The 25,540-nt window shown below is 49.2% G+C and overlaps 2 protein-coding genes and 1 long non-coding RNA gene across 11 annotated transcripts in view; 1 reads left to right on the top strand and 2 right to left on the bottom strand.

Annotated features, from left to right (window-relative positions):
- On the bottom strand, positions 1–23,458 carry LOC132598069 (uncharacterized). Its single transcript, XR_009565683.2, has 3 exons — positions 23,248–23,458; positions 2,206–2,275; positions 1–483 (listed from the first exon to the last, which is right to left on the bottom strand). It is a non-coding gene; the product is annotated as an uncharacterized lncRNA (long non-coding RNA).
- LOC132598080 (cathelicidin-5-like) lies at positions 5,803–9,515 on the bottom strand. Of its 2 annotated transcripts, XM_070046786.1 has the most exons (4): positions 7,536–9,515; positions 6,801–6,908; positions 6,586–6,657; positions 5,803–5,980 (listed from the first exon to the last, which is right to left on the bottom strand). In XM_070046786.1, the coding sequence occupies exons 1-4, from the start codon at positions 8,022–8,024 to the stop codon at positions 5,879–5,881; spliced, it is 771 nt and encodes a 256-aa protein (XP_069902887.1). In that variant the 5' UTR covers positions 8,025–9,515; the 3' UTR covers positions 5,803–5,878. The 2 variants fall into 2 exon arrangements, with proteins under 2 accessions (XP_069902887.1, XP_069902886.1); XM_070046785.1 differs by having other exon boundaries at positions 5,879–6,657.
- CDC25A (cell division cycle 25A) overlaps positions 23,422–25,540 on the top strand; it is a 35,503-nt gene continuing 33,384 nt past the window's right edge. For 7 of the 8 annotated variants that reach the window (XR_004036915.3, XR_009565682.1, XM_030845267.3 and 4 more), the window contains exons 1-2: positions 23,827–24,429; positions 25,441–25,514. Coding sequence is in view for 6 of the 8 variants with exons in the window: in XM_030845267.3 (XP_030701127.1) it covers positions 24,260–24,429; positions 25,441–25,514 (244 nt within the window). In the remaining 2 variants the exon portion in view is untranslated. Of the gene's footprint in view, positions 23,460–23,826; positions 24,430–25,440; positions 25,515–25,540 lie in introns of those variants that run through there. The other variant, XM_060307288.2, reaches the window with a different exon arrangement.

Below are 25,540 nucleotides of genomic sequence, written 5' to 3' on the forward strand. Positions count from 1 at the left end.
TCTCTGTTAATGGGCCATTGAAAAATGGCAGTTTGGTATTTGTTGGGATTTTCCTAGTAGTTTTGTGTGGCAGTTCCTGGATATATAATCTATTGTATATATTGTACCCTTTTTACTGAGAAAGATCCTCTTCGGTGGTGGTGCATATAGGAGCCTTTTCCCATTTTCCATTCTATTAAACACTTGGAATAAATTTCATGTATGACTAGGATGTCAAAGAGTATAGTGTTATGTAAATTATGATTTTTCCTATTTGCTTTTTGTGTTTCCTTCTGACTGGTATTTGTTGAATAGACTGTGAGACTTGTGATAATACAAAAAATCTGGAGTTGGAGATATCTTGCCTGTGAGTCATATTAGGACCTAGACTTTCCAGAATCTATCCCCTCTGTGGTTCCATGTTAGCATTCACCAACAACTCACCTGTGTGTGATTTTAAAGCAGATGCAGAGAAGACATTCTTCAGATCATGGAGCCTGCACACTGGGAGAGAGGCAGATACGTAGGAGCTTCAAGGACACCATCTCCCAGCTTATTTTCCAGATTCTGTGTCCTTGTAGTCAAGAGTGTCCTCAACACCACCAACAAATGTTAGATTTCCATTTTTATAGACAGGTAGTCTCCCCTGACATCTTCACAGCTTACACATCAAATATCCATCAGAGTTTGAATTTTTTCTGTAAGGCCTCTTGTGTCCACTTTGAAAGTTATTTCAGTATTTTATGGTTGGAAATATTCTCTGACTCCACTCGTCTCTGGATTATATCTAGTGTCTAATATGTGTAGGAAACACTTTATGTTGTTAATAATACTAGTAAGTATGTGTTCCTGACTCACCCCGACATTCACAATGGTGCCGCTAATAAGAATGGCATGGGAGTTTGTTTCTCTGCTGCACTGTTCAGTGGCATTGGTGATCCATTGTTTCCAAGTGACAATAAGCACCTCCTTCTGTCAAGGTGGCTGTGGGTGTTTCCTGTTGCTTGTAGCTGAATATAATCCCCCGATATGTTTTTTATTGTATTTTATTTTACATGATTAAAACTGTTTGAGTTTTTTGTGAAACAGTAGTTTTTGTAGTCTTTTCAAATATTTTACCAACTCTTTTTGAAGCTTTCATTAGCTAACAAATATTGTTTTTCATTTCCTCAAAGAATATATTAAAGTACCCATTTTATGTATGAATATTCACGAAAAATATATATATATAATGCAGCCTTGATTGTATCCATCTTTACATGAATGCAGTTATAAAATGTAATTTTTAATACTTTTCTGTGGATGAATGGGTCCACGAAGGTGAAAGTGCCTAGGACCCATGAAAGTGACAATGTAGCCCTCTGTCTCCCCTGCCAGCTTCCTGTCCTGCTCTGGCTGAGGTGACACAGAGGCAGAGTGACACACAGGAGAACAGGGGGCTGCAAGTAGGACCCCAGGGACCAGGGCAGCCCTGACCCTCGGGCTGAGGCTAGAGAGACCATGGGGACTGAGGGACGAGACTTTTGGGCTCTGACTGGCAGGGGCATTGCCGAGTCAGAGCACAGGCAGTCTGGAGGGTACCCCGCCCTACTGTGCCAGCTGCTACCTTCTAATGGCCACATGGGAAAGGCTAGTGCAGAAGGGCCAGTTCGGTGCCCTCAGGGAAGTCCACTGTGTGCATGGGCTGCATTTAATTCATCTCCTCCTGCTCTGATGGGGATTCCAAGTGTCTCTCTGGGTCCCTGCACTGACAGACGAGTCGGCACTGTGCCCTGAGACTAACACACTCTAACTATTGTCTCCTGACTCTCTCACCCTCTGAGATTCACATTTGGCCCCTATGAGGTCCTTGAACTTCCTTCTCTACCTAAATGACAGACCAACCCCTTAAAGGAGATAATGTTGTTCCCAATTACAGATAGAGAGACAGAGGCCCAGAAAGATCAATTCTCCTGCTCAGGGCCACACGGGCAGGAGAGCAATTCCTTTCAGACATCTAGACCCCTCAGAATTCTCTCCCTCTGCCCCACTGAGGCTGACCTGGAGTCCCCTGTCCCGTCTCGGGAGCCCCCAAACTAACTCCTGAGACCTCACTGGTGGGGCTCAAGGGCAGGGTCCACAAGGACCTTGCCTGATTACGGCCCAGATTCCCTCCTTGGCACAGCAGGGGTCTGGGGGATGGAGAAGCCCCTCCTTGTCCTCACTCATTCCCTCCCTCTTCCTTACCTCTTGCTCTCCTCCACTCGCTGTGTTTGGCTTCTGTGCTGCCCCCCACTGGAGTTAGTGGCCTTCACATCTGCACAAACAATAGGAAAATATTAGGAGTCATCTCCCTGGGCCTCGTGGGCTCCTGTCCTACTCTGGCCACTTTGTAAAATCCTCAATGCCCCTTGGCTTACAGCACCACGCCCACCCCACTCCCCTCCTGCACCACCACCCTGGACGCCTCGGGCTCTTCTCTCTTCTCTCCACATCAGGCCCCGCGCCTGACCCACCTGGGCCGAGTGGGTGAACTCTGCACAGCTCCACCACCATCACAGGCCACGTTCCCTAGAAGCAGGGCCTCAGCTGGGAAGTGAGAGGCATCTGATTTATTGAGGAGTGTTGTCCGGAGGAGGGAGGCGGAGGGGAGCAGGATAGGGCAGAGGAAGGAGCTGAGCAGGGACGTGCTCTACCCTGAGACGAGCTTCAGCCTCACCCACAAAAGCCTGGAACCCCTGCTTTAGGACTGACTGAGGCGGGGGCTGGGCTTTGATGTCCCCTCATAGTCAGTCCCCATCCACAGGCTGAGGGCAGAGGGGACACAACCCCCCAGGCATCTCCTGGGAGGCTGTGAAGGCAGCTGTGAAGGGGGCACCTGTGAGCCATTAGCATCCATATTGCACATTTCAAACAGATGGGGGACGGGGCGGGGTGGGGGGGCAGCCGCCCAGTGAGGGGGATCTGGGCAGGGCGCTCACAGCACCTGTTGCCCAGTGCCCCACCCAGGGAAACTGGCATTTCATGCCCCTGGCATTTCAGAACCAATGTGGTCAAAACTGAACAGTCACCTCCCCCACACTCATCTCATATCTACACCAGGACTCTGACCAGCCCATGATCACATTCTCAGAACCCACCCCTCGCATTGTTCAACCTGTCAGGGAGTAAACCTGCCTCATCCCCTCTGCAGTGACTCCATCCCAGTCAGCCCCACACTCTCTCAGCTTCTGTGACAACCCTCCTTCTATTCTCCCTTCCCTCCTCCCCCCTTGGCCATTGCCCTGGGGCGACACGTCCTCGAGGCTCCCTGATGATTCACCCCTCGTGAATGCACACACACACACACACACACACATACACACACACACACGCACGCACGCACGCACGCACGCACACATACACACACACACACTGAAGCCAGGGTGTTGGCTAACGTGGACAAGGATCTGCTCTCCCCTCTAAAATCATCTGGCTCGTTATTGCTTTTCCAGACCTGGGTCTGTCCATCTCTCCAGTCCCACCCTGACCCACCCCCTTGCATGCCTCCCTTGAGCACTGAACTGAGTGTCACTTCTCACTCTACCATGCCAGTCCCTCTGCTTGTCCTAAGCAGTTTTCTCCCCAGAGCACCCTCTTTCCCCCTTGCTGGGCTCAGGACCCCTCCATTGCACACCCATCACACTGTAGCCATCACATGCAAATGGAACACACCATCCAGAGTTTTACTCTCAGGGAGGACTGACAATGCTCTATGCCATTCATGAAAGTCTGTTACCTGTTTTCTCAGGGGTAAGAGGTCTAATGGTCAAACAGCAGACTCTCTCACCAGTCAGTCACTGTAGAAGGCACTGACAAGGCCTCTATGCCTCCCTGCCTGTTTTGTCTCCTTCTCAAAGGTTGCAATGGAAAAAATGTTTGTGTCATCTCCTTTCTGCTATCAGTGGTCATGTATGCATGTTGAGGGCCTGATCCCAGGCAAGGGACATATGGCCAACTCCGATGTAAAATATGAAAGGGCAAGACAGGGCTGAGGCTATAGGTGGGTTGCCATGGAAGCAGGATGGGCAGTCACGGGAGGAAATTGGAAACAGATGTGATCAGCACAGGCCCATATCATCCTGATGAGTGATCTGTCTCTCAGGTTGGGCAGTGATGTACCAGCTATGACAAAACTGATGGGTAACATTTGCTGATTTCCATGGTGGAAATACTTTCACCAAGGCCAATTTCAAGCTACCAAGAGTTTAACAACCAGCTCTGAAAAATCCTGACCACTTAACAGTTGGCAATGGCAAGCCTGTATCCTCTGGCACAGACACAACACAGCTCCCTGGGTGTCCTCTGTAAAGTTTCCTCCCCCAACTTGCATTGATGTAGAGTGAGAAGCATGAGGTTCCTCTAACCTGCCTGAGATCAGCCCCACCTGCTCACCAAGAGGAGACAAGCCTGACAGGTAGCAAAGTAAATGCTCTGTGAGATCCTGTCCTCTGTCCCTCTCAGAGAGGGGAATCTGTGTCTTGGTACGGTTGGCCCACAAGCAGACCTAAGACAAGCATTTAGTGGAAGTAGTTTGTTTGGGAGGTGATTCCAGAAAGCACCAGCACGAGTGTAGAGAAGGGAGACAGGGCAGGACCTGAGTCAGAAGAGGACGTGTCAATGAACAGGTCACAGAAGTGGGCGACAGGGGCTTAAGCCAGCTGGAGACCTCAGGAGGAGGTGTGACATGTCTGGGAGTGGACCCCCCAAGAAGTGAGGAAGAGGAGGTATTTTTCTACCAAGTCCCCCCAATAATTGGTTGAGGCTGCTCCCTGGGTTCAAACTCCCCAATGTTTCCAGTCTGCCCCAGAGCAAAGGTCAGCTAGAGAATGGGGAGTGGGCAAGACATGGACAGTGTCTGAAACACCCAGGCAAACAGATATGTGACCTGTGTGTCACTCTTTGTATCTCTCACACTCATGCAGAGCTCTTCACCCCAATGAGCAGGATGCTTCTTTTTAATGGTAAAAAAACATTTATATACCTTTGATCCCTAAACACAAGCTCACAGGGACTTCCCAGGTGGTCCAGTGGTTAAGAAGCCGCCTTCCAATGCAGGGCACGTGGCTTCGATCCCTGGTTGAGGAACTAAGAGCCCACCTGCCGTGGGGCAACTAAACCCGCGTGCCGCAACTAGAGAGAAGCCCACGACAAAGAGCCTGAGCACCACAACGATGACCCAGTGCAGCCAAAAATAAAAATAAACACAAGCTCACAACTGAAATCTGGGACCCAGCTGAAGAAACAGTGATGTGTCTCAATGCCAAAGGAAAAGCAAGGAGGGGTGGGCTTTCCAGAGTTAAGATTGTCAAGGGCAAGTGAAACGCTATGGGCATTGTACCTGTAGGCTTAACCCTGAGACTGAACTGCGTCTCTGTGAGTGTTTAACAAAAGCCTGGCCCCTCCAGACTGTCACCTCCATGTGAGCAGGGACAGCATCCCCACCAGCACTACACACAGAGCAGGTCTCCTTAAGTCCCTACTGGGTGTTGGAGGAGGAGGGCAGAGGTGTGTGAAGGGCATGGGAGGGACCCGAGAATGGACCTCTTGGCCCTGGCCTCTCCCCATGCCCTCCTGGAAGGAACAGGGGCCTCACCCATGACTGTGTTTACAGGAGTGATCTCTCTCTCTCTCTCTCTCTCTCTCACACACACACACACACACATACACACACACACACACACACACACACACACACACATACACACACACACAAAAGAGGCTACCCGGAGCTAAGGACTCGGTCCTGGTAAGTGGGAGGAGGGGAGACAAATGAAATTGACGCCTGGAGTAAGTTGCTTTCACAAGAATTTATTTCTCAGAGTCTAGAAGTCTGAACCAGGGCAGGCAGACCCTTAGGTCTTTTCCCTGGGCTCACAATTCACCCAATTAATCTGATTATTGGGACGATAATCGGGCCATACTTCTTCCAACCTCTTAGTATCTTCCTACCGAGGCTTCTCAGTCCCCTGACACTCTGGGGCTATGCAACAGGAAGAAACAAGTTACTATGGAAAATGGGCCCAGGGTAAGACCAGAATCCTCCCCACGTGGACATCCCCACTAACTGGGTGACTTCAGGAGACTTTGGGCCCCAGTTCACTTTCTGGCTGTGACCTTTGGAGCATGTGGTTGAAACACTACATCCACAGACAGATGAGGAAACTGGGGTCCACAGATGGCAAGGGGTTTCCCAGGGTCACAGGCCCATCCCAGCAAAGCTAGACGGGAGTAGGGGCTGAAAGCACATTACTCTAGTCAGTGCCTCTCAGAATTCAGCACAGTTGGAATCCCCTGGAGGCCTTGTGAAAATACAAATGGCTGGGCCCCAGCCCAGAGTCTGATTCAGGAGGTCTGAGTGTGGCCTGGGAATCTGCCTTTCTGTCAAGTTCCCGGGTGGGACCCCACTTAGAGAACCACTGCTCTAAGGGATGGCAGAGCCAGTCCTGGAGGCCTGGGGCTCGGGTGAGGGAGGGGCCAGGTAGGAGGGCCTTTCTCTGCCCTGGAAGGGGCAGTGGGTATTTGGTCCAAAGGATGTTCCTCAACGCACCCTGTTATTAGCTCCACAACACAGAACGGGCCACTCACCACAGTGCAAGTGATATCGAAGTTGTCCCTGATCTGAGCCAGGGTGACTGTCCCCACACACTCTTTCACCAGCTGTAAGGGGGAGGTTCGAGCTCAAACTGGAACCCCCGGACCATTGCCTCCCAGCCTCAGCCCAGGGGCTAGAAATCTTCCCCAAAGCCCCCTATTCAGCTCCCTGGGAAGCATCCACCAGCACTCTAAGCCCCCAGCCTCACCCCATTCTCCTTGAAGTCACACTGCTCCGGGGGCTGCTGGGTCGTCCTGGGGCACACGGTCTCCTTCACCGTGAAGCTCACAGGCTTTGGGGTGTCCAGGTTCTCATCCTGGTCAAGGATCAAAGTGGGGTGACTGGGCTCGGGCTCATGCTTCCTTCTCTGATCTGTCTCCCTGCCCCTCACCTAGACGGCAGCCTCTTCAGCCCCTCCTGTGTGCCTGGCCCTGGGTTTGGTGCTGGGTGCACAGGGGAAGGGGACAGAGCCCACTCCTGGACTCATGGGCACACAGAGAGCAGGAGGGGACCTCAGACCAGCTCTGATGAGAACACCTTCCCCACGGAGGGGCTGAGGCAAGTCAGGGACCACCTGCAGGGAAAGACCTTGTCACTGGAATCTCCAAGCTGAGCAGAGCCCTCCCTGGTAGGAAGACAATAAGGAACAGATGGGACTTAAAGCAGGGAAGTCACATCACAGACCGAGTAACCATCCCCCCTACCCTGGAGCTCCCAGAAAGCCCTGGAGCCCAGGGCACCTGTTCCCACAGTAGAGATGCTAAGGCAGGAAGCTCTCATGCTGGGAGGGGACCCAGCTCTGGGAAGGTTTCCTGGAAGAGGTGGGAGCCCACCTAGAGGGAGAAGTCCCTTCCTGACAGGAGGTACAGCCTGAGCAGAGGCGGTGACAGTGTGGCCATGGCTGGCGGGAGACAGCCCCCTCCCCAGGGTCCTCCTGACTCACGGCCTTGGGAGGTGGGTCCAGCTCCAGGAGGCGGTAGAGATTAGCTTCTGAGGACCGCTCGTTGAGCTGATCCAAAGCACGAATCACGGTCTCGTTGTAGCTGAGGGTCTGGGCGCTGGCCGAGGGCACCACTAGTCCCAGCAGCAGTAGCCACAGTGACCACCGCCCCAGGGCGAGGCTGGCCCTCTGAGTCTCCATGGTCCCCAAGTCGGCCTCCTCCCAGCATGCAGGACCCTCCTTTATGCCCCTCCTGGGCCTGATGCAATGGCCCAACCACGCGTCTTCCTGACCTGCCCCATCCCTGATCTCCTCCCCGGCTGTGAGCTGGACTTGCCTCAGCCCCTGCTGTTGCCTCACAGGATTGCTGGGCAGTGGGAGCGGGAAGCCTCCTGTGGAAGGTGAAGAAATGGTTTCTCCATCTCCCTGACAACGTCTTGGCCTCTCCTGGGGCCCATGGGGAGTGTCATAGGCAGGGTTGCTCAAGAGCATTGAGTCCTCCAGGAGAGGGAAGACCAGGCTCTGTCTTACGTCCCCTCTGCCTCCACACTCTGGTCTCCTCAGGAATAGGGTAAAGGAGTGTATTCAGCACTCAATCTCCTCCTCTAGGCACTGTCTGGCACAGAGTAGCCATCAGTTAATGTCGATGAGTGGATGACTGTACCAGCTTCTTCTAGAGCCTTACACACCTAGCCAAACCCTAGGCAGACAGTCAACCCCACACCATCTTGTCTTTTGGGCCCAGCCCTCAGCCAGTCAGGGGCTTGGCTCCATTTGTCCCCTCTCCTGGATTCTTCTCCACTGACTTTCTCACTCTAAAAATGTCCCATCCTAAGTCCCTGCCAGCCGTGGCCTATTGCCCTGGCCCCTCCCAACCAAGCCTCAAGAATAGTCATGTAGAATTTTAAAAGTTCAATCTGGGATTCCTTATGAAAAGTTCCAGCAAAGCAGACTTAAAGGAGCCTATATGGTCAGTCACTTTTTCTTGCTGTACTCATATAAATAATCAAGCCAAGTTTATTGAAACTAGACTTAATTTGCAAGCAAATTAGTCTTAAGTTGGTTATCTTTGATAAAAATGGGGGTAATTTTAGACAGAAAAATTATGTTTCAGTAGAAAATTTAATATGTACTTGAGGATATTAAATACTAGTTCTGTTAATTGTCATTGAGGTTTTGTTGTCTACCTATAAACTGGTCTGCATACTGATTTCTCCTCATTTCCTCTAATATCTGGCTACAACTCTCCAAACTAATGTTTCAAATTTTTCTCCCATCCTCCTGACTTGGAATCATTGAGAACTAAAACTGCCCTTTTCATGAAGCTATGCAGGCTAAAATAGGACACTTAATATAAATTTCAGAGAAATCACCGTAACAGCTCATGTATGGACAACCTTCATGTCTGTTGCTGCGTGGGCCACTCAGAAGCATCACCAGAGATTCAAACTGTGACCCGGGAAAATCTATTAGATTGCCACTGTCTGCCCTCACTCCATTTGAAGAGGATTTAAGCCCAACACCTAGAAATCTGGCTGCCTTCAGAAGTCAGAAATTGGGATTACAATCTGCTCCAGTCACACACCTTTGTTTTTTTTTTAATTTTTTTTGTTTTGATTGTTTCCATAGAAATGCCTCTCATTAAATACCTGATTGCTTGTACTCTGTAGGCCTAACTTGGGGAACCCACCTGCATCACTGCTTCCGAAAACAAGGCACAACCTTTTAACTAAACTGATCTATTCTCAGGACTAAGAGACTGGTTTGATGAGATATGGAGCAACCTACCAACTCTGGACAGGCTCAGACCTATTTCACAGGATGGTGCCAAATATTAACATTTTCCACAATATTATGCAAATCCTTGAACAAATTCCTAGGACCCTCAAGATCACTGACCTATTATCATGGCTGAAACCTTCAAGTTTGGGACAATGGCTCTAAACTGTATTTCAGACTATTGCCTGTATAATTATTATAAGATTTGCTACTACAGTCACTGAGGAGAACAGTATGGAGGTCCCTTAAAAAAAAAAAAAAAAAACTACCATACGACCCAGCAATCCCACTACTGGGCATATACCCAGAGAAAACCATACTTCAAAAAGATACATGTGGGCTTCCCTGGTGGTGCAGTGGTTAAGAATTCGCCTGCCAATGCAGGCGGCACGGGTTCGAGCCCTGGTCCGGGAAGATCCCACATGTCGTGGAGCAACTAAGCCCGTGTGCCACAACTACTTAGCCTGCGCTCTAGAGCCCACAAGCCACAACTACTGAGCCCACGTGCCACAACTATTGAGGCCCGCATGCCTAGAGCCTGTGCTCTGCAACAAGAGAGGCCACCGCAATGAGAAGCCCACGCATCACAACGAAGAGCAGACCCCGCTTGCTGCAACTAGAGAAAGCCTGCGGGCAGCAACGAAGACCCAACACAGTCAAAAATAAATAAATAAATAAATAAATAATTTTTAAAAAGATACATGTACCACAATGTTCATTGCAGCACTATTTACAATAGGCAGGACATGGAAGCAACCTAAATGTCCATTGACAGATGAATGGATAAAGAAGATGTGGCACATATATACAGTGGAATATTACTCAGCCATAAAAAGGAACGAAATTGAGTTATTTGTAGTGAGGTGGATGGACCTAGAGTCTGTCATACGGAGTGAAGTAAGTCAGAAAGAGAAAAACAAATAGCATATGATAACGCACATATATGGAATCTAAAAAAAAAAAAACGGTACTGATGAACTTAGTGGCAGGGCAGGAATAAAGACGCAGACGTAGAGAACAGACTTGAGGACACAGTGGGGGAAGGGGAGGCTGGGACATAGTGAGAGAGTAGCACTGACATATATATAATACTAAATGTAAAATAGATAGCTAGTGGGAAGCTGCTGCACAGCACAGGGAGATTAGCTCAGTGCTTTGTGACGACCTACCAGGGTGCGATAGGGAGGGTGGGAGGGAGCCTCAAAAGGGAGGGGATATGGGGATGTATGTATACATATAGCTGATTCACTTCGTTGTAGAGCAGAAACTAACACACAATTGTAAAGCAATTATACTCCAATAGAGATGTATTTTAAAAAAAAAGATTTACTACTGTAATCCTATTTAGATGTGTTTCTGGGTTATAACCTCTGACTTTTAGCATATCAACTACCCAGGTAGTTAAGGTCCTCACCATCGACTCTGATGCCCAGGCATCACTTGGTGGATTGCAGTGTAAACGCTGACAGTTGATTGTTTTTTTCTTTCTCTCTTTTCTTTTCTTTTTTGTAATGCAAGTGCCTGATTTAAGCTTTGACAGCCAGGCATCCACTTCAAAGGTGGCTATCTTGAATAAACATGTTGTCAGCTGCGTGACTAGATTAAAAAAGCCAGGCCACCTCCCCCTACTGAGGGTCCTTTGTTTCAGATTTCTTTAACTGATCATTTGGGCCACTTGTTTTTTCTCTTCCTGTGCTTTAAATTCCTGCTCTTATGTTTTAAATTCACCAATAAAAAGTGAGCCGTTAGAAACCCTAGGCCCCCATCCTCAACTGCAATAAAAGCAGGACCCCAGGCCCATATTCTCTTTCTCTCTCTACCCTAGATGTCTTTGAGTGGCTCCAGTCATGCCACATAATTTCCCAGTCCCATAAATAATGAAACTTGTTTTTTTCAAAGTTCTCTGATGGCGATTGGTGAAGGGCATCGTGCAGTCATAATCAGAACCCCAAGGGCTGGTCCTGTCACAACACTGGCTGTTGATAGTCTGAGACCTGCACACAACACTGACCCTTGAGAGTCCTGCTGAGAGTACTCAGCCAAGGGCTGCCTTCCTGGAGACAGCCGGGCTCAGGCAGAAGGCCATAGTTCCCCCTTCAGGAGCCTTGGCCGAAGAGGTGCTCTCACGAGGCCCAGTTCAGTCCTAGGCCCAATTCATTTCTCGAATGTCTGACCCTCCCAGAAGGCCCACTGCCCACCCCTCAAATGGAGCTCCCACATCTTATGCTAGCAAACCTGCCAGCTCCCACAACTGCTACAGCCAACCACTTCCTTTTCCACCCTGCCTCCCTCCACAGCCCCTTGGAGAGCCAGGGCCGCATCCCAGCCCTCTGCCTGTGCACAGCCCTCACCATGTCCAGCTGTCCATCTCAGGGGCCATACCCACCAGCCAGCCACAGGGTCCCTGTGCAGCCAGCTCTCTCACAGTGAGTTCTGCCCTTTGGATCTTCTGGGGTCCTTATCTGTAAGCCAGCTGACCTCCATGGGGCCTGCCTCAGTTTACTAGAGATGTACTAATAATACGGACCCTCCCAAAGCGAAGGTTTGGAGTCTCAACCAGAACTTTCTCTGATGAAGGAAATATTCTGTATCTGTGCTATCTAGTATGGCAGCTATTAAACACACATGGCTACTGAGCGCTTGAAATGTGACTTGTGCAACTGAGGAACTGACATCTTAATTCAATTTTCATTAATTTAAGTGGCCACATGTGTATAAGACAGTGGTAAAGATCCTTTTTTCTTTGGTCTCTTTGCAAAATTTTTCTCCTCCTTTATAGCTCCATATTCCAAGGTGTTTGCGGCAAGAGGATCGCCTTTAACAACCCCGAAAATCTTAGGCCTTGCCCACTCAGCTCAGGACCAAAAGGAACCTCTTAGGATTTGCAGAAATTGACTGTCGTCCTGTCCACACTGACTTGAGAGGGAATAGAGCTCTCAAAGGGAGGCCTTTGTCCCAGAACCATGTTCTTCCTCGCAAGTACCGCTGACCTTCGCTCCACCCCTGCTGCGACAGGAAGGGAGAATCATAGTGCTATTGCCATTTCACAGATGAATAAACTGAGGCCAGCCCAGACCAGGATAAAGCAACTTGCCCAAGATACCAAACTACTCAGAGACAGATGTAAGGCTGAGGCTCCAACCTCTCCCAGCTTCAGCTCACCCTCTCATCCCCCTCTTCCCCTTGCAGATGATGGGAGGACAGCCAGAAACCATCTTGAAAAGGGTAAGTTCTCATGCTTACCATACATCCCAGAAATTCCACTCCCAGGTATTTACCATCAAGAAATGAAAACATTCCTCCACACAAAAATTTGTACAAGAATGTGCAAAGCAACTTGATAATAGTCAAAACCCAGGAACAACCCAGATGTCCATCAGCAAGTCCATCAAATCGCAGGACATCCACACGATGGAATGCTACTTGCCAGTAAAAAAGAACAAACTGGTGATATGTGCATCACGAATGAACCTCATAAACATTATGCTAGACATTATGATAAGTGAAAGAAGTCAGATGCAAAAGATCACATATTGCATGATGCTATTTATATGAAACCTCCAGAAAAGGAAAAACTATCGTGATAGGAAATAGATCAGTGGCTGCCAGGGGCCAGGGTTAGGAAGACAAGGTAGACTGCAAAGGGCCGTGAGGGAACATTTGGGATAATGAAAATGTTCTACATCCTGATTGTGGTGATGGTTGCACGATTGTGCATTTTTGTCAAAGCTGAAATAATTACATTAAAACTGTGAGTTTTATGGTAGATAATTTATATCTCAGTTTCAAAAGTTTTAGAGCAGGGGGGGAAGCGCCGGCAATGTGTGGGCAATTGTTCGGTCTCCCCAGCTCTCCGTGGCCGCAGAGCCCACGCTCACATGAACTGGCCCTTGAGCCACTGAAGATGACAGAAAGGGGTGAAGGCAAGGAAGAGCAGTAGCCCTGCAGCTGCCCCCTCCCTGCCAACTCAGGAAGGCTCTGAGTGTGCCCAGGGAAGGGAGGCCCCAGCCACGCTTAGGAGACCACCAACCTGGGCCTGGGGCAAGCCCGTAGCCCACTCTGTTTCCATTACCTCTGTGAAGTGAATGTGAGGGCTGCATGGATTAAGTGGGTACTTCTCAGAGCATGTTCCATGGACTAGGGGTGGTCGCGCAAGATTCCCAAGAAAAGGGTCCCATGGTCAAAGAAGTATGTGAACCCTCCCTTGCTGTTTCCCGGAGACTTACAATACACGTTAGCTTACTAAAGGCTGTGAGAGTCCTGCAGGAAAGGAACATGTTTCACTCTGATTAACCCCAATTTCCTTAATTGTGCCCCTTTTTTCACAGAACACACAAACATCCCAGAAGGCCCAGGGCATGCCTTGGGGCCTGGATTTTAGGCTCAAAGGATTGGAATGGGTCCAGCCCCAAGTCCTCTAGGGCAGGTATTGCTCAGGGCTAGAAAGGTCTAGGTCCCGGAAACTGTCAGTGAAAATAATCAATAAGCAATCTATAATAAGAATAGAAGAGAGTTTTATTTGAGCCAAACTGAGGACTATAGCCCAGAAACCATCTTCTCAGATTGCTCTGAGAAACTGCTCCTGAGAACCGTGGCTCTCAGCACAGTTTTCTATCTTCTCAGAACAAAGAATATTAAACATGTCAGGGATACATCTCTTCAAGGTTTCAAAAAAAAAAACAGACCAGCATGTCCACAGCGAGTCAGTATGTCCTTGGCACCTGGGAAGGGAGCCTTATCATCAAAGGAGGAGTACCAGCACTGGTGTCCCAGGAAGGGAAGCATTTAAGCTTTCCCCCATCCCCCACCCCAAGACACACGGCTTGCGGGATCTCAGTTCCCTGACCAGGGATTGAACCCGGGCTGTGGCAGTGAAAGCCTGGAATCCTAACCACTAGGCCACCAGGGAACTTTAATAAACCCTAAGCTTTATTTTTAACATGGGCATTTTTTTTTTTTTCCGGTACGCGGGCCTCTCACTGTTGTGGCGTCTCCCGCCGCGGAGGACGTGCAGGCCCCCCGGCCATGGCTCACGGGCCCAGCCGCTCCGCGGCATGTGGGATCTTCCCAGACCGGGGAACGAACCCGTGTCCCCTGCATCGGCAGGCGGACTCTCAACCACTGCGCCACCAGGGAAGCCCAACATGGGCATTCTTTACTTCTGGTCAATGTGCCCTTTACTTTAATAATTAAAACAGATATACAATGTATGTTTGATAGGCCACAAACAGGCTGTCTCAGTTACCATAAAATTCAAGTTAACTCGTGTATAAGCCAGAATGACTCTCCCATACCTCAATATGTGAAAATTTCTTTTATCAAAACCATGAGCCCTTCCTCTATCTGCCACCCCCCAACAAGGCACCTTGCCTAATGGGGGCCTTTGTCAACCAGTCATCAGCAGGATGGCACAAGAGGCTCTAACTCAACCAGGACAGGAGGGAGCCCCAGGAACAATTTCACCTCCCAGAGGCCCAGGGATTGAGAAAGACTGGGACAGGGCAATGTTACCACAAGTCCACCTTCCTGGTCTCCAGCCCCTTCCAGCCCCTGGCACAAAGTCTTTCCTCTCCTCCCAGGACAATCTGTGAGGTGAATAGCACCCAGGTGCAAGCTGTAAGGAGGGCCCAGCTGCTAGCCAGGACCTCTGACTACCAGAGGGAGTCAGACTCACTTCTCAGAAGTTTATTTCAAACTTCTCAGAAGTTTATTTCAAACTTCTGAGAAGTGTTTACACTACTTGCTTTGTTCTCTCTTGCTAATGCCTCTGTGTGGTACACTGATCAGGAGTCATTCCTCCCATTTCCTGGAGGGGTGCAACCGAGACCAACAGTGATCAAGAGGCTGACACATAAGATAAAGGGCCAGCTGAGACTAGCAACACAGGTTTGGGGCTCCCGGCCCTGAGCTCGTCCCACCCTGAAAAAGGCTCTAGAGGGACTTCCCTAGTGGTGCAGTGGTTAAGAATCCATCTGCCAATGCAGGGGACACGGTTCAAGCCCTGGTCAGAGAAGATCCCACATGTCATGGAGCAGCTAAGCCTGCGAGCCATAACTACTGAGCCCGCGCGCCTGGAGCCCGAGAGCCACAACTACTGAGCCCATGAGCCACAACTACTGAAGCCCAGGCGCCTAGAGCCCGTGCTCCGCAACAAGAGAAGCCTCCGCGATGAGAAGCCCACGCACCGCAATGAAGAGTAGCCCCTGCTCTCCGCAGCTGGAGAAAGCCCATGCACAGCAACGAAGACCCAAGGCAGCCAAAAAAAAGGCTCTAGAAGCAGAGCCCCAGAGACTGGGGTGCATTCACTTTTTCACACGTGGCAAGTCCCTCTAGCTGCCTTTTCTACCAACAACACTCCTCAATTCAGTCCCCAAGAATATTCTCCTGGGAAACAAGTGCCCTCTGGTGGCCTCTTTGAGTGCTACACCAATGTCCACCGGGGAAGAGTGGCAGAAAAAGTCAACCTTTTCAGAAGAGAAAAGGGACCACAAGGACCTGCCTCACCACCCCAAGCCATAAGTTCAGTTCATCTTCCTTGCGGGGAGAGGAGGGGAGAGGAATGCTGGTGTCTCGAGGCCCTTTCTAACCCCACTGCCTTCAGGATAACATTCACATCCTTAGTTTTCATTTACACCACAAACATTTCTCCTTCTGGCTACGAGTCAGGCTCTATGCTGCTGCTACTTGGAACAAGAGGCCGCCATGCCCCAGAAGAACTTTAAGGCTGTTCTCCCTCCCTGTGCCTGCTTCCCACCCTTGAGTGGCCAAATGGCTTCCTCTGTCATGACCTCTCCAAATAATTTTTTAAAAATTTTTTTATTGGAGTATAGTTGATTTACAATGTTGTTAAAGCATTTTTTTTTTTTTTTTTTAGGAGCAACTGGACAGAGGTGGAAAATCTGGAGTACGGTGTCCTGAAATCCAAGTGCAGAAAATATTTCTAGAAGGGAGTAGTGAACTGTATCCAGTGCTATAACAGATGGCTGCTGAGCAGAGTAAGACAGGCATGCGAATTGGTACGAGGTTCAGCAAAATGAAGGTCCCTGGAGAATCTGCCAGATGCCATTTCCACGGAGTCGGCAGGGTGAATGTCTGGTTGGAGTGGGTTCAAGAGAAAATGGGAGGTTGGGAGATTTGGATTGACATGTATACACTAATATGTATAAAAGAGATAACTAATAAAAAAAATACTTTTCCAAAAAAAAAGAGAGAAAATGGGAGGAGAGAAGTTAGAGACAACTTTTTTGCGTTTTATTATGAAGGAAAGGACTATAGCTGGAGGGGAAAGTGGGGTCAAGGGAAAGTTATTTTGTTACTAACAGGAAACATTTCACTGAAATATACTATTCATATAGAAAAGTGAACAAATCAGGAGCCTGCAGCTCAGTGAATTTCCACAAGGTGAGCACATTCATGTAAAAAGTCCTCCTCTTCCCTCTTGAGTCTGGGAACATATGTATATGTATAACTGACTCACTTTGTATAACTGATTCACTTTGTTATAAAGCAGAAACTAACACACCATTGTAAAGCAATTATACCCCAATAAAGATGTTAAAAAAAAAAAAAGTCCTCCTCATGGCCTTTTCTAGTCACCACCACCCCAGAGGTCACCAGGACCCTAATTTCTATTACCAAGGTTAAAAAGCAGGACTTTGTTTAACTTTATGCTGCGGAGTCAAACAGTATATCCTCTTCCATGTCTAGCTTACGCTCAGCATCGATTGTGAGATCGATCCATGGTGTAGTTTTTTTTGTTTTCTTAAATTTATTTATTTTATTTATGTATTTTTGGCTGCGTTGGGTCTTCGTTGCCTTGTGAGGGCTTTCTCTAGAGTGGAGGCTACTCTTCGTTGCGGTGCCCGGGCTTCTCATTGGGGTGGCTTCTCTTGTTGCGGAGCACGGGCTCTAGGTGCGTGGGCTTCAGTAGTTGTGGCACGTGGGCTCAGTAGTTGTGGCTTGCAGGCTCTAGAGCGCAAGCTCAGTAGTTGTGGTGCACGGGCTTAGTTGCTCTGCGGCATGTGGGATCTTCGCGGACCAGGCCTCAAACCCATGTCCCCTGCACTGGCAGGCAGATTCTTAACCACTGCGCCACCAGGGAAGTCCCAATGGTGTAGTTTTTACTTTTCATTGCTGTATGAAAGAACCTCCAGATACCCATTCTATGGTTGATAGGCATTTGGGTTGCTCTCTGCTGGAGCTAAAACGAATAACATGGCTATGAACATTTGTTTAAGTGCTTGTTGGTGCACTTTGAACTGTACTATACCTTCTGTGCCATCTCTTGCCATCCCAGAGCCTTCCTGTGGCTTCTTCCTCACCTCCCACCTCTACCACTCACTCAACATGATGAAGACCTCTGCGTGGCCCCCTTCAGTGACTCCCTTCAGTCACCAGGATTGAACCATAGACTGGCCACTCCTGCCTTGCGGTGGCTTCTCCAGCCCCACCTTCCTGGGCCTCTCCTGCTGCATCCAGGCTTCAGTGCTGGTGCCCTCCAGAGCCAGCCTCCTAAAACACTCCCTGCACACCCTCAGTGGACATTATCATCCTTATGCTAATGAACTCCAAATCTCTCTCCCGAGTGCCAACCCCAGACAGTAGACAAGCCCAAAACTGAGCTCATCAGATTCCTCCAAGAACTGTGCCTCTTATTGTTGAAATAATGCCACCACCCACCCAGGTGCTTAAGTCCTTTCCTAGAAATCATTCTAGACTCCTCCCGTTCCCTCCCCCACCTCAATGACTCAGCTATCAAAACCCAGTGAGCTCCATCTCCTTCCTCAGCTCCTAAGGTCACTCACACCCCTCTTCCCATTGTTGAGCCCTCACCCCGCTTCCCACCGCCTCGGTTCAGGATCTTGCCATTTCCCCACCGGAACTATTTGGACAGCCCCTTCCTTGTTCCCCAGGCTTCCCCACTCTCCCCCACTGACCCACCCTGCAGCAATTTTCATCCACCCTCCACACCCTCCACTGTCCACAGGATGAGGCCAATCCCTTCAACATGCTCAGTCTTTCAAGAATTGTCCCCTTCCTCCCACTTGTGTCCTCACAGCCATTCCCACGAGCCCATTCTGCAGAAGTAGTATCCTCACCTCCTGGCTTCTGAGGCCTCTTTCCTCTCCTTAAAAATCACCCCACCTCACCCCACCCCGAATCACCCTTTTCCAACAACCTACACCCTCAAGCTTCAGTAGCTTTAATCTCCTTTGGGAAGTCCCCCCTCCCTTCCCACTCCAGCTTTCTGAGTCTCCATCTCCACCCCACCTCCTAGCTCCACCAGCCTGCCCCAGACAGCATCCATTATCATGATAATGCTTTCATCACTGCAAGCATTCCTCTGTGAGACTGTATTTGGCAGATGTAAGCCTGCTGAGGGTAGGGATTGTGGCATTTTATTTCTAGCACAAGGTTTGTCCCAGTAGGCAATGAATAAACATTTGTTGAGTGAATGAACGCAAGAACAGGGATGTTGAGCAAGTAATAAACTACACAAAACAAGAGGAATGGGAAGGAATTTTTCTGAGATTTTTTTGGGGGGCCACTCTGCGAGCAGCTTGAGGAATCTTAGTTCCTGACCAGGGATTGAACTCAGGCCACGGCAGTGAAACCGCCGAGTCCTAACCACTGGACTGCCCGAGAATTCCCACTTTATTTTTTCATACAGCTTTTAAGATGAAAGGAGTCCTGCTGACACCATTATTAGCTTACTGAGCCTATCGGCCACTGCTTTTCAAAGTGTAGGTCACAGGCCATCATAACACATTTATTTTAGGGATTCATAACTAGGATTTTTTAAAAATTTCAAATTTTTTCATAGCTAGGATTTTTAAGTCACAAAAATAAAAGAGAAAACAGTGTATTACAGGTAGTACTGAGTAAATGATGCATTGAAAACTTTTTGATATGTGTGTTCCAGGTCATGGGTCCAAAATGTATGGAAGCCCCTGCTTTAAGCAGTTGGGGGGTTACAGGAAAGGGCTTCAAACAGAGGGTGAGAGGAGATCAGATTTGCATTTAGAAAGAGCATTTACGGGTCAAGGGCTTGGGAGTCCAGCCAGATCAGGTCAGCAGCGGGGGAAGAACAGGCAGGTGAAGGTGCCGGAGCCTTTTCCTGCCAAGGGCACTAGGCAGGGTCACAAGTCCGGTTAGGAAGGAAAGAGAAGTAAGTGGACTTGAGGTAAGTAGAGTTGTGAGTTGCCGGCGGGCCATTCTAGGTGAATTCAGATGTGGGGCAGGAATTCAGGCGAGATATTCCTATCAGTAACGGGAATTTGGGAGTTCTCTGCCGTAACGCAGGAGGCCAAAAAAGTACTGGGGGTGGGTTTCACTGTTCAGGAAGCACCCACGAAAGAATGGGCAGGGGTGGGGGTGCGGTTTCTGCTAGAAAAGTTTGTTATCCCAGAGCAGACATTTAACCATGAGACAAGATTTAGCCTGTGCTCAGAATACCATCCTACAGAGCTTGTTACCCAGCACAAACCAGGATAAACACAAATTATGTATTAGAATGTGTGGGATCTCTGGAATTCAGTGGCCTTAAAAGTCATTCAGTTAAGTGGTTCCCAAACCTGTGTTTCAGAACAATTCATAGAGCTTTCTGATTATACAGATTCCAGGCAGGGCCCTACACCAAGCCTATGAAGTCAAAATATACAAGGGAGACCAGAGAATCTCTATTTTCAAACAAGCTCCCCAAACTGGTAGCAATAAAAAAAAAAAAAAAAAAAAAAAGAGGAAATTTATCTGTTAATATGGAACCAACTCCAAGATATATGAAGTGGAAAAAAGCGAGATTCAGGACAGTGTTTATAACATGTTGTTGCCGTCTATGAAAAATGAAAAGTATGTGTGGCGGAATATGTACATGCACTTGTTAGCACAGACACAGGCTCTAGGAGACACACACACACAAAGCTGGCCAGTGATGACCAACGGGGAGGAAACAGGGTAGACAGGGATGGGAGGGAGATTTTGTCTAGGCCTTTTTTGGTATCATTTGAATTTGTCCCATGTAAATGGATTGCGAACTCAGTAAATAAATAACTAAGTAAAAGTCAAAACTCCCCAGATAACTGTAATGTAGAACTAGGATCTGGGAACCCTCGATGCTAGGTACTCCTCACTCCCACAGCATCTAAGACCCTGGTGATACAGACTTGTGGACTGCTCATTCCACCTTGGAAAGCTTTGTTAGTTCTGACTTTCCTTTTCAGTGTTAATCTGAAACCTCCAGGGAGGCTCACACTGCCTCAGGTAACCATGCAGAATAAATCCAATCTGGCTAACAGCACAGGTGGGTGAAAGAAGAATGGGCACATGTAAAATATTAAATCAGCCAGGGTTATCTTTTTCAAATATAAATGTAAACCTTTCAATTATTTCCCATTGCCCTTGAGATAAATTTGCAGAATGTGGTCTACAAGCCCCTGCAGAGTCTGTGCCCTCTGCAACAACCCCTCCCCCTCGTTCTCTGCCACAAGGTGGGGAGGGGGGGACTCCTCCCAGCCTCAGAGATTTTGCTTAGGTTCTGTCCCTCTGCCCAGAACACGCTTTCTTCCACCTCCTAAGGACTTATCCCCCCGGACACTTCCTCAGAGATTCCCTGACGGTACCACACCAGATTAAATTCCCTTCTTAAACACTCTCAAAGCAGTCACACTTTTTCTTCGCAGCATGTATTCGATCTATTATGTGCTGAGGGTTTCCCTGAATCAGGCACTAGAGTAGAGAAAACGAAAGGGGGGGGTCCCTATCCTTTTGCGTTTATTATCTTTTTTTGAGGGGGATTAAATTATCACAGAAACCAGTGTAAACACGTGGTGCCTGGAATGTGGATGGTAACAGGGGAATGTGTCAGTGACAGTATCTGACGGTAGAGCTTTCTTAAAAGGGTGGGTGTTAGCTGAGTGAAGAAGAGTATTCCAGGCAAATCTCCAAGGAAGCATTAACCCTGTCTGTTTGGATCTGGCAAATTGGTAGGCTCACAGTAGAGACTGAATGAACGAGTGAACAAAAATCGACTTGCCCCAAAGCAGAGCTAGATTAGAATTCAGACCTCTCAATTCACAGCGCAGGTCTCTTCCCTTCCCCCCAGAGCTGCTCCAGGACTTTGGAGAGCATTCCTGAGTGAATGGGGAAAAGGGTTTGGTTAAATTATTCCTTTTCTTTTGCTTTTATTTCACAATCCATGGACGCAAATCTTAAAAAAAAAAAAAAGTCATCCTCAACACTTCATCAACCTTTTAAAAAAAAAATTTATATATTTATTTATTTATTTGGCTGCACCGGGTCTTAGTTGCGACAAACTGGGATCTTTGTTGCTGTGTGCGGGATCTTTAGTTTCGGCATGTGAACTCTTAGTTGCGGCACGTGGGATGCAGTTCCCTGACCAGGGATCGAACCCAGGCCCCCTGCATTGGGAGCGTGGAGTCTTAGCCACTGGACCGCCAGGGAAGTCCCCAACAACATTTAGAAAGGAAAAACAAAAAAGGTTCTCTAACATTTCGGACACAGTTTTCATTCCAATACTTGGATTGCTGGTGGAAATGCTTCAGTATGTCAACCTACTTGGGCAAATTCCATTCAGGAAATGTCTGCTCGGGCAAGGACTTTCCATTCCTTTAACCATGAAACAAATATTGACTGTATAATTATAGTGTATGTCCATACAAAAAGTTCAAAATGTTGACCATTGTTTCTTTGAAGATGGTAGAATTATGGATGATTTTTTAAAATTATAACTATCTGTATTTTCTAAGGCTATAATTATTTTGTATTATTTGCATAATACAAACCTTTGAAAGCAAAAGCTTTTTATTTATTTTTTTAGTTGAAGCATAGTTGATTTACAATGTTATGTTAGTTTCAGATGTACAGCACAGTGATTTAGTTATACATATATACATTCTTTTTCATATTCTTTTCCCTTACAGGTTATTACAAAATATTGAGTATAGTTTCCTGTGCTATACAGTAGGTCCTTGTTCATTATCTATTTTACATATAGTAGTGTATATATGTTAATCCCATCCTCCTAATTTATCCCTCCACCCCAGCAAAAGCTTTTTAAAGAAATATTTAATGAATTTAACGGTAGGCCCAAAACAGAGGTAGTGGTCATAATCTCAACCAGACACCTAAAATAAATATACAATCTAAATAATCAAGAGTATTTGCTCTAAACATGCTATCTAAAGACAAGTCCTCTTAAGGACTGATTGCTGTACCTCTGCCTCTCTCATAAAATCATTCATTCTAGGAGTTGCCACTGGTACAGAGGATATAACAACAAATCTGGTCATCTATAAAATGGGGACAATTCCTGTCTCACAGAACTGTTTAAGAATTAAACGAATTAGGGCTTCCCTGGTGGCAGAGTGGTTAACAATCTGTCTGCCAATGCAGGGGACATGGGTTCGAGCCCTGGTCCAGGAAGATCCCACATGCCTCGAAGCAACTAAGCACATGTGCCACAACTACTGAGCCTGCGCTCTAGAGCCCGTGAGCCACAACTACTGAGCCCATGTGCCACAACTACTGAGCCTGCGCCCTAGAGCAACGAGAAGCCACCGCAGTGAGAAGCCCGTGCACCACAACGAAGAGTAGCCCCCGCTCCCCACAACGAGAAAGCCCACGCGCAGCAACGAAGACCCAACGCAGCCAAAAATAAATAAATTTTTAAAAAAAGAATCAAACGAATTAATAGATAAAGCCCTTGGAACACGGGGACCTAAGCACTACATAAGCATTAGCTATTATTATATTTACGGTATTGCTATCCCAATGAGGTAAGAAAGGGTGGGAGAGAAGGAAATGATTCTGAGAAAAGTATTATACAAGAGCTAAAATGGAGGTGAGCAAACAATGCCGAGGCCCACAGTCCAGGCCGTAGGGTTAAGTCTTGTGGTCAGCGGCTCATGGCCAGAACTACCTGTTGGACAGGAGTCAGCGGTCCAGAGTTGGGCCCTGGTGTTCAGGAGGCAGCGCCCAGTCCTTGGGTCATTCACTTCCCTCTCTCGCGATAAAATTAGGGCCTGGAGGCCCAGGGTGGGAGAAGGGCCCGGACCGCCTTCTCCACCCTCCACATTTCCTCAGTTTGCGGAGCGCGGGACGGGCGGCCGACATAGCTTTGGCCTAACGGGGGTAAGTAGTGACTGGACTGCCGCTGGCTGTGCGAACTACGCTTCCCACCATGCAATGGGTCAAGAGGGGCTTCCGGTCTCCCCCGGCGCCTCGCAGGTTCAGCTGGGAGTTTTCATTGACCTCCGAGCCACTCTGGCTCAGAGGAGCTCAGGTCCCCTCTAGGCCCCTCCCCTTTCTGAGGAGGGGTGACCTCGCGGAGTCCCGCGAGCTGCTTCCTTCTTCCCCTCTCATTGGTCCAGCCTAGCTGCCATTCCTGGGCGAGGAGGAGAACTGGTTACTGATTGGTGGATTCCGTTTGGCGCCAACTAGGAAAGGGAGGGCGGGGCATTGGCAGGCCCTAGTGAGCAGCTATTACCGCGAAAGGCCACCTCGGCAGCGACAGCCCGGGAGGGAGGTGAAGGTCGGCCTGGTTTTCAGCACTCCCGGGCTGGGCAAGAGAGTGAAAGAAGAGTGAAGAGAGTGTGAGACCGGGCCGTGGCCTCGCGGTCTAGCCGCTCTCCCTCCTAGACCTGCCCCGCTTGTTTGGATTTAATCTTCAGGTTGCCGGCGCCCGCCCGCCGGCCTCGCGGAGTGAGGGGAAGCGCTCGCGCCTGTGGCTGGCGCCTGCCGAGTCCGGACACCCGCCCGTCCTCTTCGCTTGCCCGCGGCAGCCGCGTCCCTGAACCGCGGGGTCGTGTTTGTGTTTGACCCGCGGGCGCCGGCAGTGGGGCGCGCGGCCGAGGCCAGTGCCGGCGGGGCGGGGCGGGCGCGGCAGAGGCGGAGGAAGAGGGAGCAGAATCCCTGGGAGGCAGGGCGCCGCCATGGAACTGGGCCCGGAGCCCCCGCACCGCCGCCGCCTGCTCTTCGCCTGCAGCCCCCCTCCCGCACCGCAGCCCGTCGTGAAGGCGCTGTTCAGCACGCCAGCCGCCGGGGGCCTGTCGCCTGTCACCAGCCTGACGGTCACCATGGACCAGCTGCAGGGACTGGGCAGGTGAGGAGGGACCGAAGAGCGGTGCCTCAGGCCGCTGGCCTCCCAGACGGCTTTCGGGTAGATCGGGCCGGGAAACCGGCCGGGAGAAGAGCGAGACCTGCCTGTCCGCCGCTTGGGGGCGGCCCCACCGGCGGGGGCCCGCCATGTGCACCCGCCCCCCCCCCCCAGGCCGAATGTTGGGCGGGAGAGGCCGTTCGGACCCTCTAGGGCCGCTCTCAGCCCCGAGCCGGGCCCGGTAGGGGGTGGGTCTGCCCCGACTCCCCACCTTCGCCACCCCTTTCGGATTGCCCTGTGCTCTTCTGTCCCTATTCCAGGAAGCTCTTTGAAATCTCCCTCCACGCGGGAAGAGCAGGCCCTCCTAGGCGCTCACTTCCACCCTTTGCTGAGCCACCTCGTAGGAGCTTAGTATCCTGTGAGCTTTGTTTCCTTTTCAGCAAAGGGACGTGGCATTTTCTTTCCTGGCGTTTGCAAAATCGTCGCAATCCCTCGCCCCGTGCACCTTCCTGATGTCCACCCCGATGCTTTCCTAAGACCAGGTCTTTTTATTCAACTTTCCATGCCACAAATTTCCCTGCTGTTTTCCTTATTGCAAAAAATGCATCCCACCGTTTTTCTGGTGAAACTGCTTTCTCTTCAATCTTGGACGTCACATTTTCTAAATAAGCACATGTCTTTTCCAATCTCTGAAAAGCAGGAACTTGTCCTATTCACCCCTGCTCCTAGCTCAGTACCTAAAACACATGCTCTCATTTCAGGAAATACTCCAATAGTCTTCTTTGTCGTCCTGTCCTATAGTGTGACCCAGACCATGCTAACCCACTCTTTTCTCATCTCCTTTTATGCTCAGGTGCTAACTGGGTGTTCTGGGTGGCCAAGTGTTCTGTGGTGTGGTCTGAAAGTAATGATGGTTGATGGCAGCATGGCAACTTGCCATGTCATGGCCTGTCTCCTGTATGTAACCTTTTAATTATGTCCTAGAGCTATAGAGAGTGTTACTTTTCTTGGTTTCAGTGAGTATGAACAGCCCCTGGAGGTGAGGAATAGCTGTCTGCAGAGAATGGGCTCCTCCGAATCAACTGATTCAGGTATTCTTTTAGTCTTAAACATTTTT

This window comes from Globicephala melas, chromosome 11 (genome assembly GCF_963455315.2).
Source record: "Globicephala melas chromosome 11, mGloMel1.2, whole genome shotgun sequence".
Lineage (NCBI taxonomy): Eukaryota > Metazoa > Chordata > Mammalia > Artiodactyla > Delphinidae > Globicephala > Globicephala melas.